This window comes from Argentina silus (assembly GCF_951799395.1).
Source record: "Argentina silus genome assembly, chromosome: 16".
NCBI classification, from domain to species: Eukaryota; Metazoa; Chordata; class Actinopteri; order Argentiniformes; family Argentinidae; genus Argentina; species Argentina silus.
In genome coordinates, this window is record NC_139670.1 from 16542941 (window position 1) to 16555924 (window position 12984).

General features: G+C 42.5%; 1 protein-coding gene across 1 annotated transcript in view; it reads left to right on the forward strand.

Moving 5' to 3' along the window:
- Positions 1–11183, forward strand: part of bicc1 (BicC family RNA binding protein 1) — a 50412-nt gene extending 39229 nt beyond the window's left edge. Inside the window, exons 15-21 of the mRNA XM_083687363.1 lie at positions 1794–1932; positions 2837–2876; positions 3947–4101; positions 4675–4828; positions 5471–5631; positions 5959–6058; positions 7583–11183. Coding sequence (XP_083543489.1) covers positions 1794–1932; positions 2837–2876; positions 3947–4101; positions 4675–4828; positions 5471–5631; positions 5959–6058; positions 7583–7716 — 883 coding nt within the window. The 3' untranslated portion in view covers positions 7717–11183. The remainder of the gene's footprint in view (positions 1–1793; positions 1933–2836; positions 2877–3946; positions 4102–4674; positions 4829–5470; positions 5632–5958; positions 6059–7582) is intronic.
- The last annotated feature ends 1801 nt before the right edge of the window (positions 11184–12984 follow it).

The window sequence follows — 12984 nt, forward strand, 5'->3', positions numbered from 1 at the left end:
AGGAGGAGAGGGTATGTCAGCAGATTTGAATTCCCATGCCGACATGGGAATACGTGTGGACTGTAGGCCGTGGTGCTAGACCACCGGACCACTCCAGGCCACAGTACGTACTCATAACAGTACGCTATATTCTAACTCACTTACAGCAGATGCTGAGAATATGGACAGTACATTTTAGCCACAGTATGCTACCCTGGGAGAGGCCTCACACACACACACACACACACACACACACACACACACACACACACACATACATATACACACGGACACGCGCGCGCACACACACACACAACACATTTAGTACAGTCTACACAGTAGAGATGTCCCATCCATAGGGCTATTCACATCACCTAGAAAAGGAGACTGAACCTTACTGCATACCTCCTATCTATGCTGTAGACATCTACACACACACACAACACCTCCTCTGTCTCCAGAGCAGATCTATGCTGTAGACATCTACACACACACACAACACCTCCTCTGTCTCCAGAGCAGATCTATGCTGTAGACATCTACACACACACACACACACACCTCCTCTGTCTCCAGAGCAGATCTATGCTGTAGACATCTACACACACACACACACACCTCCTCTGTCCCTCCTCTCTACCTACCTTACAAGACACACTCTTCAAGTTTAAGCATCACTCCATCAAGGTTTACACACAAAGCCATGCCTTCACCTACTTGTCCTTGCATTCATATCTTCAAGCATTACACACACACACACACACACACACACACACACACACACACACACACACACACACACACACACACACACACCATACATAGTTGAGTGGCTGGCCTCCTTTTGATTCTCTACAGTTAGAGAGTCAGGCAGCCTTGTAGCCCTGCCACTTTGCAAGGGCACAGTAAAGGACTGCTCTCAGACAGACTGTCAGCAGTGCTCTGGGTGCGGAGGCTGTCAGACTGCAGGCCTGTGTGTGTGTGTGTGTGTGTGTGTGTGTGTGTGTGTCTGTGTGTGTGTGTGTGTGTGTGTGTGTGTGTGTGTGTGTGTGTGTGTGTGTGTGTGTGCGTGCGCATGTGTCTGCGTTTCTGGTTGTGTGTGTGCGGGTGTGTCTGCATTTCTAGTTGTGTGTGTGTGTGTGTTTGTGTGTGTTTGTGTTTGTGTGTGTGTGTGTGTGTGCGTGTGTGTGTGCATGTGTGAGGCCTCTCCCTGGGTTTCCTCCTCTACAGTGACAGCTACAAAGGTCAGCCAGTGATGTGTAATTTCTCATTTCCAAACAAGCGGCCCGTTACAAGGGTATGAATCACTCTTGACGGCTAACTCCTTAGCTTCTCTGCCGTGACGGAGATCTAGGGCTAGATGGCCACTGGGCAGTTTTAGGTTGTTGATGCTGAAGGAAGGGAAATGTCATGAATCATTTTGGTACCACTTCGGTAACACTCAGTGAACATTTACATCCATTTTTTTTTTTAACCAAAAACTACTTTTTGTGTTTCCACAAAAACGACTATGCCCCTTGCAAAACAATTACCTCACGACTATTTCATTTTCATGCACCGCTGTTAACGGAACAGTTCCTTTCATTTAAACTGTTTCCAACATTTCACAAAGATGTTGTCGTACAGTAAGATTCCGACTTCAGCTGTGACTTGTTATCTAAGTAAGAGCAGACAAGCAGTCCTACGACTCCTCGCTCACAATCTGTTCTTGCTGGAGTTAATAATAGCTAACCTGGCTGGGTGTGTCTGTATCGGTCCCTCTCCAGGGGTGCTGATATTGTGTTGTTCTCTCTCTGTCCTGTCCTCTCCTGCAGCTCCGACTGCCTCCTGTCTGACTCTGACTCCAGCGCCTCAGAGAGCACCATGACGGACAAGAGAGCCCCGGGCAGCGAGAGGGCAGCCGAGAGGGCCGCCCAACAGGCCGCCCAGCAGTCCTCCTTCGACAACATGCAGGTACAGCATTCTCTCTCTCTCTCTCTTCTCTCTCACTCTCTACCTCTCTCTCTCTCTCTCTGTCTGTCTCTTTCTTTCTCTCTCTCTCTCTCTCTGTCTGTCTGTCTGTCTCTCTCTCCTCTCTCTACCTCTCTCTCTTTCTGTCTGTCTGTCTCCTCTCTACCTCTCTCTCTCTCTTATCTCTCCCTCTCTCTCTCTCTGTCTGTCTGTCTCTTTCTTTCTCTCTCTTTCTCTCTCTCTCTCTGTCTGTCTGTCTGTCTCTCTCTCTCTCCTCTCTCTACCTCTCTCTCTTTCTGTCTGTCTGTCTCCTCTCTACCTCTCTCTCTCTCTTATCTCTCCCTCTCTCTCCCTCTCTGTCTGTCTGTCTCTTTCTTTCTCTCTCTTTCTCTCTCTCTCTCTGTCTGTCTGTCTGTCTGTCTCTCTCTCCTCTCTCTACCTCTCTCTCTCTCTTATCTCTCCCTCTCTCTGTCTCTTTCTTTCTTCTCTTCCTCCCTCCATCCGTATTTCGTATCTATTCATATTTCTTATCTTTTATTCTCTTATTTTCCTTCTCTCTCTCCTTTTCTCTCTTTTTCTTTCCTTCTCACTCTCACCCTCTCTCTCTCTCTCTTCTCTTCTTTCCTTTTTCTGACAGCCGTATAGTAGCCAGTTGCCATGACACTGCTGTTGCACTCTGTCTGTCTGAGTTTCATCTCATGCACCATGTGTGGATGTAACATCCCAACCGTCATTCCATATGACTTCACATCCACCCGTCCGACAACATGGACTTTCTCTCTGTTCTCTGCTTGCAAACCTTAGCCTAGCATGACAGTGCTTTTGACAGAATGAGGGGGTATATTAGTGCCAACAAAAAAAGAAAAAAAACACTCACTGTCTTTGTATTTCTGTTCTCCCTCTGCAGGCTTTCGACTACGAGCAGAAAAAACTTCTGGCGACCAAAGGTACCGTAAAGGAAGGGATATCTGCTGCGGTGCCTCTTTGGCGTATTACTGTATTGACGTTTCATTTTAGTATTGCGGGTCGTCAAATCAAATGACGCGCTCTCTTTTCCATTACCATAACAAGCAACACAAAACGCTAACAAATTAGGACATGCAACGTGTTTAGTCTAGTCCTGTACGTAGGCTGAGATTGGGGGCTAAGCCTGTCTCCTCACAGCTATCCTGCCTGGCTTGCCTCCCTGTACTATTATATTTCTATTTCTGATTTACAGTAAACACACTTACGGTCCTGTAATACAAACCTTTCCAGATTGCTCTTGTTGTGGGTCGCCCATTCTCACAGCTGTACTTTAACTGACGAGTTTACTGGTGGAAGCCTGTCATTAAGCTCTCCTGTACGGGTCGGAGTGGCTGCTTGACTCCTTGCTTGTGTAAACAAATGGGTTTCCCGACAGTTGAAGACGTACTATGAGTGGAAATAGGTTTTTGGATGATCTAACTTCCTAATGACTGTGCTGTACTTACTTTTCAAGATGATGTTGCTATTACTGGGACAAGTCTGGCCTTTTGGTTATGATTAACTGGCTGATTTCGCCTTGATTTTCCTCCTCCAAAAAATGCTACTGAGAATGTTTGTTTTGTGAAGGTGTGGTGTGATGTACCGTCCAAAGCCCAACCTTCAAATTTGTCAGGGAAAGAAGAGGGGTCATAACTCTCCTCCAATCCTAGTCTGTTCTTGGACTGACTTGATTTAGACTGAACATGAAAATATTGAGTTTATGTCCAAAGTGATCGTTTTTTACACATGTTAGTCAATTTGAGAGCTAGAATTGATTTTATGACTACTACCGATGCTACAAAGACTGTGTATTCAAGAGGAAAAGTTGTTTTTTTCACTTCAGTTCCTCTTTAAATGATGTTCCACTCACGTCTGTGTAGTGACACTGCAGATACAATCCTCTGTGAGCTCCCTGAATCATATTTTTGAGATGTTAAACCACAACTACAGTTGTTAGGTGTTGTTACAGTTATAAAGCAACGCCCTATAAAGTGTTACTGTCTTGTTCCAGCCATGCTGAAGAAGCCGGTGGTCACAGAGGTGCGGACCCCCACCAACACGTGGAGTGGTCTGGGCTTCTCGAAGTCCATGCCGGCCGAGACCATCAAGGAGCTGCGCAGGGCTAACCACGTCCCCTACAAACCCACCATGAGCACCACCTACGAGGTACAAACCTGGTCCACCACTTGGATGAGTTACATCCACTCTCACTTCTCTGTTTCAGTCCAGTTTCAGCTTCATAGGGGTTTGATTTACGCTCTGCCAGTTAGCAGAGAGGTGATAGTTTGACTTAGTCAAGAGTTAAGGACACAATTTCCGATGTGTCATTCACCGGTTAAAGGGGAAATCTGGGATTCAAACAATAACAAAAGGTTCTCCCCACCCCTTTCTTGGCTAAACAGCTGAGGGATGGGGCTGGAGAAAAGTAACCACTCAAATTCATAGGCGGAGCTATCCATGAGATCACAATGATGGTTTTAACCATGTACCATGTGTTTGTTTCGAATTGCATTGTTTACAAACAATAGAGTAAAAACAAGCTTACATTTTGGGTTATGATGGGGTAAGACAGTTGAACTAAGCTTGTGAAGCATTTGTAAGTTACCTTCTTCAAGAATCAATGGCTATATATCAAGTTAAAAAATGGATGTACCAATCCCAGATTGCCCCTTTAAGGTTTTCCTCTGCAGACCCAAGCCTCGTTATGTCAACTCTCTGTGGGTGTCTGTGCCGGGTTAGGGGTCCCCTCTGTCCCTGTCACGCTCCAACAGTCGAGAGGGCCTCGGGAACGGCAGCGAATCAGACAACTGGAGGGACAGAAACGGGGGCGGGCTCCTGGAACACTCCGAGTACCCATCAGCCATCAGTCCCAAGAGGAAACAGAACAAAACAGGTGAGTTAGTGGAGCTAGCTCCTTTGCTGTTGAATTTTTAAATGGTAGCTTTTTTGTGTGACTTACTATTTAAATAATAATAATAATAATAATTGCTTGGATTTCTATAGTTGTTATAGTGCCTTTCCATCCTGCACATCTGCTCAAAGCGCTTTACATCGTATGGGGGGGAACTTACCTCATCCACTACCTATGTATAGAACCCACCTGGGGGATGCCGCGGCAGCCATTTTGCGTTAGAAAGATCACCGCACTAACCATCAGCTGTTTGCTTGTTTCATTTGGATTCCTTGCAAAGAAAGAAACAAACACAAATTGTTTGATGGACAATACCCCGTCCTATAGTGTGAAGTTCATCCCTAATCTTTCTATTCCAATTAGTCATACTCTACCATGTCCTGAGTCTGGTTCTTCTCAAGGTTTCTTCCTCAGAGGGAGTTTTTCCCTTGCCACTGTATTTTTTCATTGGCTTACTTTTGGGCGTCTATGGTTTGGTGTTAGATCATATAGTTTATATTCGATTCATTGTTTATATTGTTTAGTATTGTTCTTGTTGTTAAGCACTATGTGACATTTGTCTCTGTAAAAAGTGCGATACAAATAAATATGATTTGATTGATTGATTGATTGATGTCGTACCAGTGGAACACTACCTGAGCAGCAGCAGCTACATGGACTGCGTCTCCTCTGTGACGGGCAGCAACAGCTGCAACCTCAACTCCTCCTTCAAGGGCTCGGACCTGCCGGAGCTGTTCAGCAAGCTGGGCCTGGGGAAATACACGGACGTCTTCCAACAGCAAGAGGTACTAGACGGCACGGCGCCTAAAGTAGACCCAGTACGTGGGTTGTCTTTTTCGAGACAAAAACCACCATTAGGCTGAGATACTATTTCTTGTGCTCTATATTGTGAGTTGTCTCCTTTTAGGTTGTGTTCACCATTAGGCTGAGGTACTATTTCTTGAGATGCTATTTCTTGTTTCTTATATTGATATAGGATACTCCAGTGATAGTTTCCATTACGTTTGATGATGAAGGTTTTGTCGTGATGTTGTTAGGTGATGCCAAAGACAAATCACCTGATTGGATGCACGATTGAAGTTGTATTCTACTCTATTCTATTTCTATTCTAGATTGACCTGCAGACGTTCCTCACGTTAACAGATCAGGACCTGAAGGAGCTCGGCATCACTACATTTGGAGCGCGGAGGAAAATGCTGTTGGCTATTTCAGGTATGTCCTCATTCAATAGCAGTTAAGAAACCTTGAGAATCACATCCTGCTTTTACAGTAGTTCAAATTGAAGTTCAGTTTATTTGTTATTAGATTCAGTGCTAGAACACAATGCAACGAAATGCATTGGGCAGAACAGCACTCAACGTCCACAACAACAACGATAGAATGAAATAATAAAAAATAGTAATAAAACAATTTCACAACAATTTACAACAACCAGTAATACAACCGACAATAATAATACTATAAATGAATTATTGTGAGCAGCGGAGCAATGTCAATGGTTACATTGCGGTGTCGGTGATGGAGATCTTTGATTATGCCACAGTGAAATTGTCTGCTGTGGTAATTTGACTGTCAGTCCATGTGGCAAACAGTTGACAGGTGTGGTTACTGTGTTTGGTTTAATTGGCTGTGGGTTTTATAGTCTTTGCCTATGAATAGGATCTCTGTCACGGTGAGGTGAGATATCCACAACCCACAGTCAACCAGTAAGACAGTCTTTCTACAATTGCTTTACCAGAATATGTATTCTGTAGCTGTAGTTCTCTTGGCGTTGTATATACCAAACTAACATGTGAAGGTATTAAAAGTATACTTCCTGAAAAATTGACTGATTATGTGATGATATGTGTCTTACCTTTTTAGGAAATAAACAGTGGACTGAGAAATACACTTGAAAAAGATTTTTATCCCTTTAAGAAACGACAGTAAGCAACAGGGTGAAGGTCCCTCGTGCAACCATTTCCTTTTCCATTTTCATGAGCAATCTTTGCCATAATTATAAATCTGCAAAAATATTTATGAATTCATTCCACTCCTCAGAGGAGGAACGTCAAGAGGACAGGGCCAGCTTCTCAGAGAACAGGAAATGGCTGAAGGCTGATGTTTATTCTAGAGCTGAGCTCATGGGCCAAGCACAGATCTACTGTAATCTCCACTGATGGAATCTGGACGCCAAAAACAGGAGTGTGTCCTCCCTTTTCTCTTTTATCCTCATAAAACATGAGTTGGTAGAACTCTTGTCAACCCCACCTACCTTTAAATGTAGTTTCTGTCCCTTTGCCAGAAACAAAGCACAATAAACACTGAACCGATCCTCTCGAATGAAGACCATTTGAAAAAGTAAGCGAGTCTAATTTCGTGTGTTCTTTGGCAAAAGGATGAGGATTCATTTGGCAGTCAAGGCAAAACCTGTGCAGTGAGGCGTCGGGTGTAATTGATTGTGGTACGCTGGCGGTAAAGTCACTTGGTCTTGATGAGTGAATGTGATTTATTTGACCCTTTTGAAAAACCAAACTGTCTACAATGAGATACTTTGAAACTCGATCTTCATTATCAAAATTTTCCGAAGTTCACATCATTTCCTTTTTGCTCCAACTTCAGAAGATGTACTAAAGAAGGATGTTGGACTATTGCTTAACTGTGAGCTACTGTATATATCGTCACTGTCAACCCAGTGGCTCTCTGTTTTGAAAATAGAAGTGCTGTTTGTTAAAGATACCTCTGTGTGTTTTACAGAACTGAACAAAAACCGGAGGAAACTCTTCGAGTCTCCGGTCAACATCCGGTCCTCCTTCCTTGAAGGGGGTGCTAGCGGGCGACTGTCTCGCCAGCTCAATGCGGACATTGCCAGTATCAGCGGCAGGTGGTAAACCGCCTGGAACTTGTGCTCGTCCGTCCGTCTGTCTGTCTCTAGCCAGGACCAAGACAGACGGACCACCCCCTGATCTCTGTGGGCTCCTGGGCAACGCCCCTCACACTCCCAGTCGACTGGACAAAATGCCTGCCAAAAAAACAGAATGTTCATAGAGAAAACAAAAGACGATCTCAAAATAGATTTTGTTGTTTTATTTGTGAAAATATGTCCGGAATGGTACTCCACTTGTGTTTGACCAGGAGTCATGTTTCGAAAAGGAATGTCAGTGGTTGTGAAAGAACAGTAGGATTCTCACACTGTCATTAGAGGAATAGGAAAGAAAACACAAACTAAGCCTTTAACTCTATTTAAATGTAATATTCGTTTTGTTGTATACATTTCTTTTGCACTTTAAGAAAACCAGATACATGTACTTTGCCTGTGGATGTCTATCCCCTCAGTCTGCATACTCGGATATTACAGGACTCTTTTACTGTAGCACTTACTGGTCTACCATACCAATGGTTCAAATGAATTGCAAGAGGAAGGTTGGTTATGACCCAGCAGTAGTATAGTGTGTTTGTATAGCTCATCTTGAATCCGAAACTGCTCTGCATTATGTATATGATTTCATGATGATTTCATCATTAATTTTCTTTCTATCTTTAAACTCAATGCCTACGTTTCACAATTCCACATTTTTACATCAACTGTAATTGTTGGCTTTAAATATTAATTGAGAGAACAAAGTTGAATCGAGTTTGTTTAGCCATTTATATGAAGTATTTCTGTGTGTGAAGGTTCAATCTTAACAGTTTTGGGAGAGAGTTATCTGAGGTCTGTTCAGTGTTATTGAACATTTCATCGTGTAGAACAAATATGGTCCTCTGTCATGTACAATATGAATATACACACACAGAACACTTTATTAGGAACACCTGTACACCTTCTCATGGCGGAGGTGGTGTAATGGTGTGGGGAATGTTTTCTTGGCACACTTTGGGCCTGTTAATACCAATCAATCATCGCTTGAATGCCACAGCCTATTTGAGTATTGTTGTTAACCATGTGCGTCCCTTCATGGCCACAATTTACCCATCTTCTAATGGCTACTTCCAGCATGATAATGCACCATGTCACAAAGCAGAAGTCGTCTCAAACTGGTTTCAATGACAATGAGTTCAGTGTTCTTCAGTGGCCTTCCCAGTCACCGGATCTGAATCCAATAGAACTCCTTTGGGATGTGGTAGAACAGGAGATTCACAGCTTGAAAGTGCACCTGAAAAATCTGCAGGAATTGCGTGATGCAATCATGTCATCATGGACCAGAATCTCAAAGGAATGTTTCCAACATTTTGTGGAATCAATGCCATGAAGAATTGAGGCTGTTTTGAGAGCAAAGGGAGGCCCTACTCAGTATTAGTATAGTGTTGCTTATAAAGTGCTTGGTGAGTTTATGTGAATATATCATATCTCCATTTCTACGTGTAATGTCTCTTAACATCTCCTCCTGCTCAATACACGCCTGGCTTAGGCCCCCATATCCTTGTCTGTCTCCTCCCCATCCTGGCCTGCCCACTGGAGCTTAGCTAATGCCCACAGACGGGCAAGCAGGTAAGCTCACTAAGACCTCCAGGCCTCCAAACACAGAGAGCTGAGCTCACTTCTCATGTAGCAGAGTGTTACAGCTAGACTGGAATGATTAAGGTTAGGTGAGGTCAGGTGAGGTCAGGTGAGGTTCGGTTAACTCTACATCTTTGTCTATATGTGTCATGTCTATATTTGTCAGTTGAATGTTTTGTTTTTCAGTGTAAAAGCATACACTGACAGAGCCATCCAAAGAAGTGTTCATTCCTTACATGTTTGGAATACTGATTGACTGGAATGTCCTTATTCTTTTCCGATGTAGTCGAGGACAATATGGACACCATTCAATGTTGATTGTATAGTTTTTTGTTGTTGTATCTGTTTCTGTCCAAAAATCATAGAATTTAAATGTTCTTCCTAGTTGTGTGCCATTCAGAAATGTCCTCGTGGGATGAGATTAGCCAATGAAACGTCTTGAGTTCCATCAATCGTGGATATTGATTTATTGATGTTAAACTGTGAATGTTCATAGTTGTCTTTGATAATGAAAGGGAGTTGGTCTTGTTGAATACCACCAACAGTAGTGCCTTCCAAATGCTTGTTCTCTGCATGTGTGTCTGTCAGTCCTCCAGTCAGAGCTGTTGAGAAAGCTACAACACGATGGTACAGCATTTACATGTAAACCACTCATGGACTGTTTCCTGACAATATGTTGTGAGTACATTCATATGTATAGTATAGCTGTGTTTTTACTGAAATGTTGAAATGATGTACTATGTTGACTTTGTATGTATTATTAGAGGTACAATTTGTATAGGAATTGTATAGTGTTCATTTTGCAAATTACATTAATTTTGTAATGGTTTGATAGGATAGTTGTTGTAATTGTTAGCGATTTCGCTATCCAATTGTTCTTTCTTGTTAGTATTGTTAAGGGAAGGTGGGTACTGAGACAAAGGAACCCTCTTCACTTCCTGAAGGGACCAAATCACTTCAAGTGATCACGTGGATCATGTACTAGAAGACTATGCAAGATTAGTGACTGTAGTTTGGTAAATTTTATATGAAGGACAGCAATGCAAATTTGTTAAGACTTATTTTTCATTTTTACTGGCCAGCAGTTTGTTCCATAAGCCACCAGTGTTCAGTTGGTACTCAGATGGTCTTGTTTTACAAAAGAGCCATTCTCTAAATCATTTAAATATTTCTCTTAACATCCAAGTGTTTTAATAGAAAGTTCTGATAAGAGAATTGAACTGTTCTCACTCCAAACAGTGGAAGGATGTAGATGTTTGTGTTCTAACCAGGCTTTTTGACCAGGGCTATCCGTACGTGAAGATACCTAGCCTTATTTAAGTGAAGGACTTCATGATAACTAAATCAGGGCGGCACAGAACAACTTGAATGTAAGGGTTCATGTTCTTATGAAAGCCAAAGGGAATATGTGATAGGGAAACATGTTGTTGCTGCTATACCTGTGTATTAAAGCTGTAATAACTAGTAAGAACAGTTATTATGATGTAAAAACAAAATTGCTCAACCCCAGCGTAATGATGAAATGCAAAGAATTTGTTGTGACTAGACTAATGACAGCATTACTACACACGTATACATGTAACTTCATGTAAACTGTACAGTTCTAACAATAATGTTCTGTGGTCAGTGGATTTCAAGCAGTTGCTTAGATTGATGTTTATTCTGCCCGTGCTATATGTTTGACTTTTTATCTGCCACATATGTCACAGATAAAGTTGTATTTCGTAGTCTTTTCTAGTGTTCTCTCATGTTAGGACATTGTTTTGTATATTGACCAAGAGTGAGTGTGCCAATTGAAGGTGTTACTGTATACCAGTTTGAGGCCTTGTTACAAGATAATAAAACATATGCAAACCCCAATAGTCCTGTGTGACCTTTAACCCTGATTTGTGTCTATTGCCTCTCCTCACGATCCTCAAATGCTTATGTGTACCGTTTATATAGTACCTAATGCTCCAAAATAACCTTTAGCTGTACATAAGACAGATCTGTAGCTTGGTGACTACTACTTTCTGAATTACAAATTGACACCTAACGCCTACTCCATTTCCACTCCTGTAGATCTTAGAGGATTGGCTAGATGTAAGCCATATGGAGTTTTCACCTATCCAATCCTCTCAGATCTACAGTAGTCGCTAGGGGGCAAGGCCCAGGGACTGATTTGGAATCCAGCAATACTGTGATTGCATACCCTATATTTTTTTATTTAACCTTTATTTTGGCAGGGATTCCATTTAGACCAAGGTCTCTTTTACAAGGGAGCCCTGCATACACACAAATTACAACCATACATCATACAAAATTGCAACATTATAAAACAAAATCAAGAAAAACAACCCCATTTTTCAACAAAGAGGTCCTCGATCAAAATGTTTAATTGCCCAAGCAACTAAAAGCGGATTTACCGAATTCAGTGAAGACCCAAGGAACCTCAGTTCAGAACCTCAGTCCAGAGTTAACCAACCCTGAGAACAAGTATGGTAACTTATGTTCTTACACTTCAGTAGCAAGGTTAGGAAAGCCGGGAGCTTATGCAGTAGAGCTTTGCACACAAAAAGGGAGTAATGGTGCGATCTACAAAACTTTATCAAGGTCCAGGCGACCTTTTGGTAAAGGAACCCAATGTATACATATGCATAAATCATCAGATAAATTTTTCTGTGATTTGGAAAATATGAATCCTGTGGGACACCCTTTGTTATGTCCAGAAAACCGGATTTAACACCATCAGTAAATACACACTGTGTTCTGTCCTTTAAATAATTTTCAAACCAGCTACATAAAGCCTGATCCAGGCCTATTTCAGACAACCTCTGAATGAATAGGTAATGGTCGACCATATATCGAATGCCTTGGAGAGGTCTATAAATGAGGCAGCACAATGGGTTTTTTTTTAATCTAGGCAATTTCACACATCATCAAAGACAAGCGTGGCAGCTGAGACTGTGCTATGTCCAGATCTAAAACCAGATAGGTTGCACATTTAGGATAGAATGAGAAGTTAAAAAGGTTCTTTGCTGGGACCAGGGAGCCTCACACTTTGGAAAGGCATACACATTTACCCAGACACTTCAACATGAACAGCACTGGGGACAGGTGTCTCTTGCTGTGAGACCAATTTGTCTCTGACCCACTCTGACACGAACAACCTCTGTCTCAACTCAGTTTCCTTCCTCTATTAGGTGACATCTGGAAGTGCCATACAAGTGCTAAGAAGTGAGTCCAGCACTGAGAAAAGCAAGGTTAGGTTTAATGAGGCTTGAATGTGACCACTCCCAAGAACACAACATCAAGCAGGCTATATGCAAGGCTTTCTTTATTACGCCATGTCACAAATATGCCAGTGACCTCACGACTGCTGTTCTGTAGAGACGTGTGTACGCTGTGCAGTCAGGCACACTGACGGCCATATGGACCAGAGAGGATTCTGGGATCGTCACATAGCAGTGCTGACGTCAATCTTCTCAAACGAACAGTTCCTAATGTCCCATCGGAAATAAAGTGAAATGTGTTTTTAAGGGGAACTGAAAAACGTTGCACCGTGTAGAGAAATGTTGCAGACATAATCCTGGGATTTCATCAGTATTTGTATGGATTTTCCTGGGCAAGGTTGCGGTAAATGCATAGATCCTCTGCTTCCCAGGACTATAGAACCCCACAA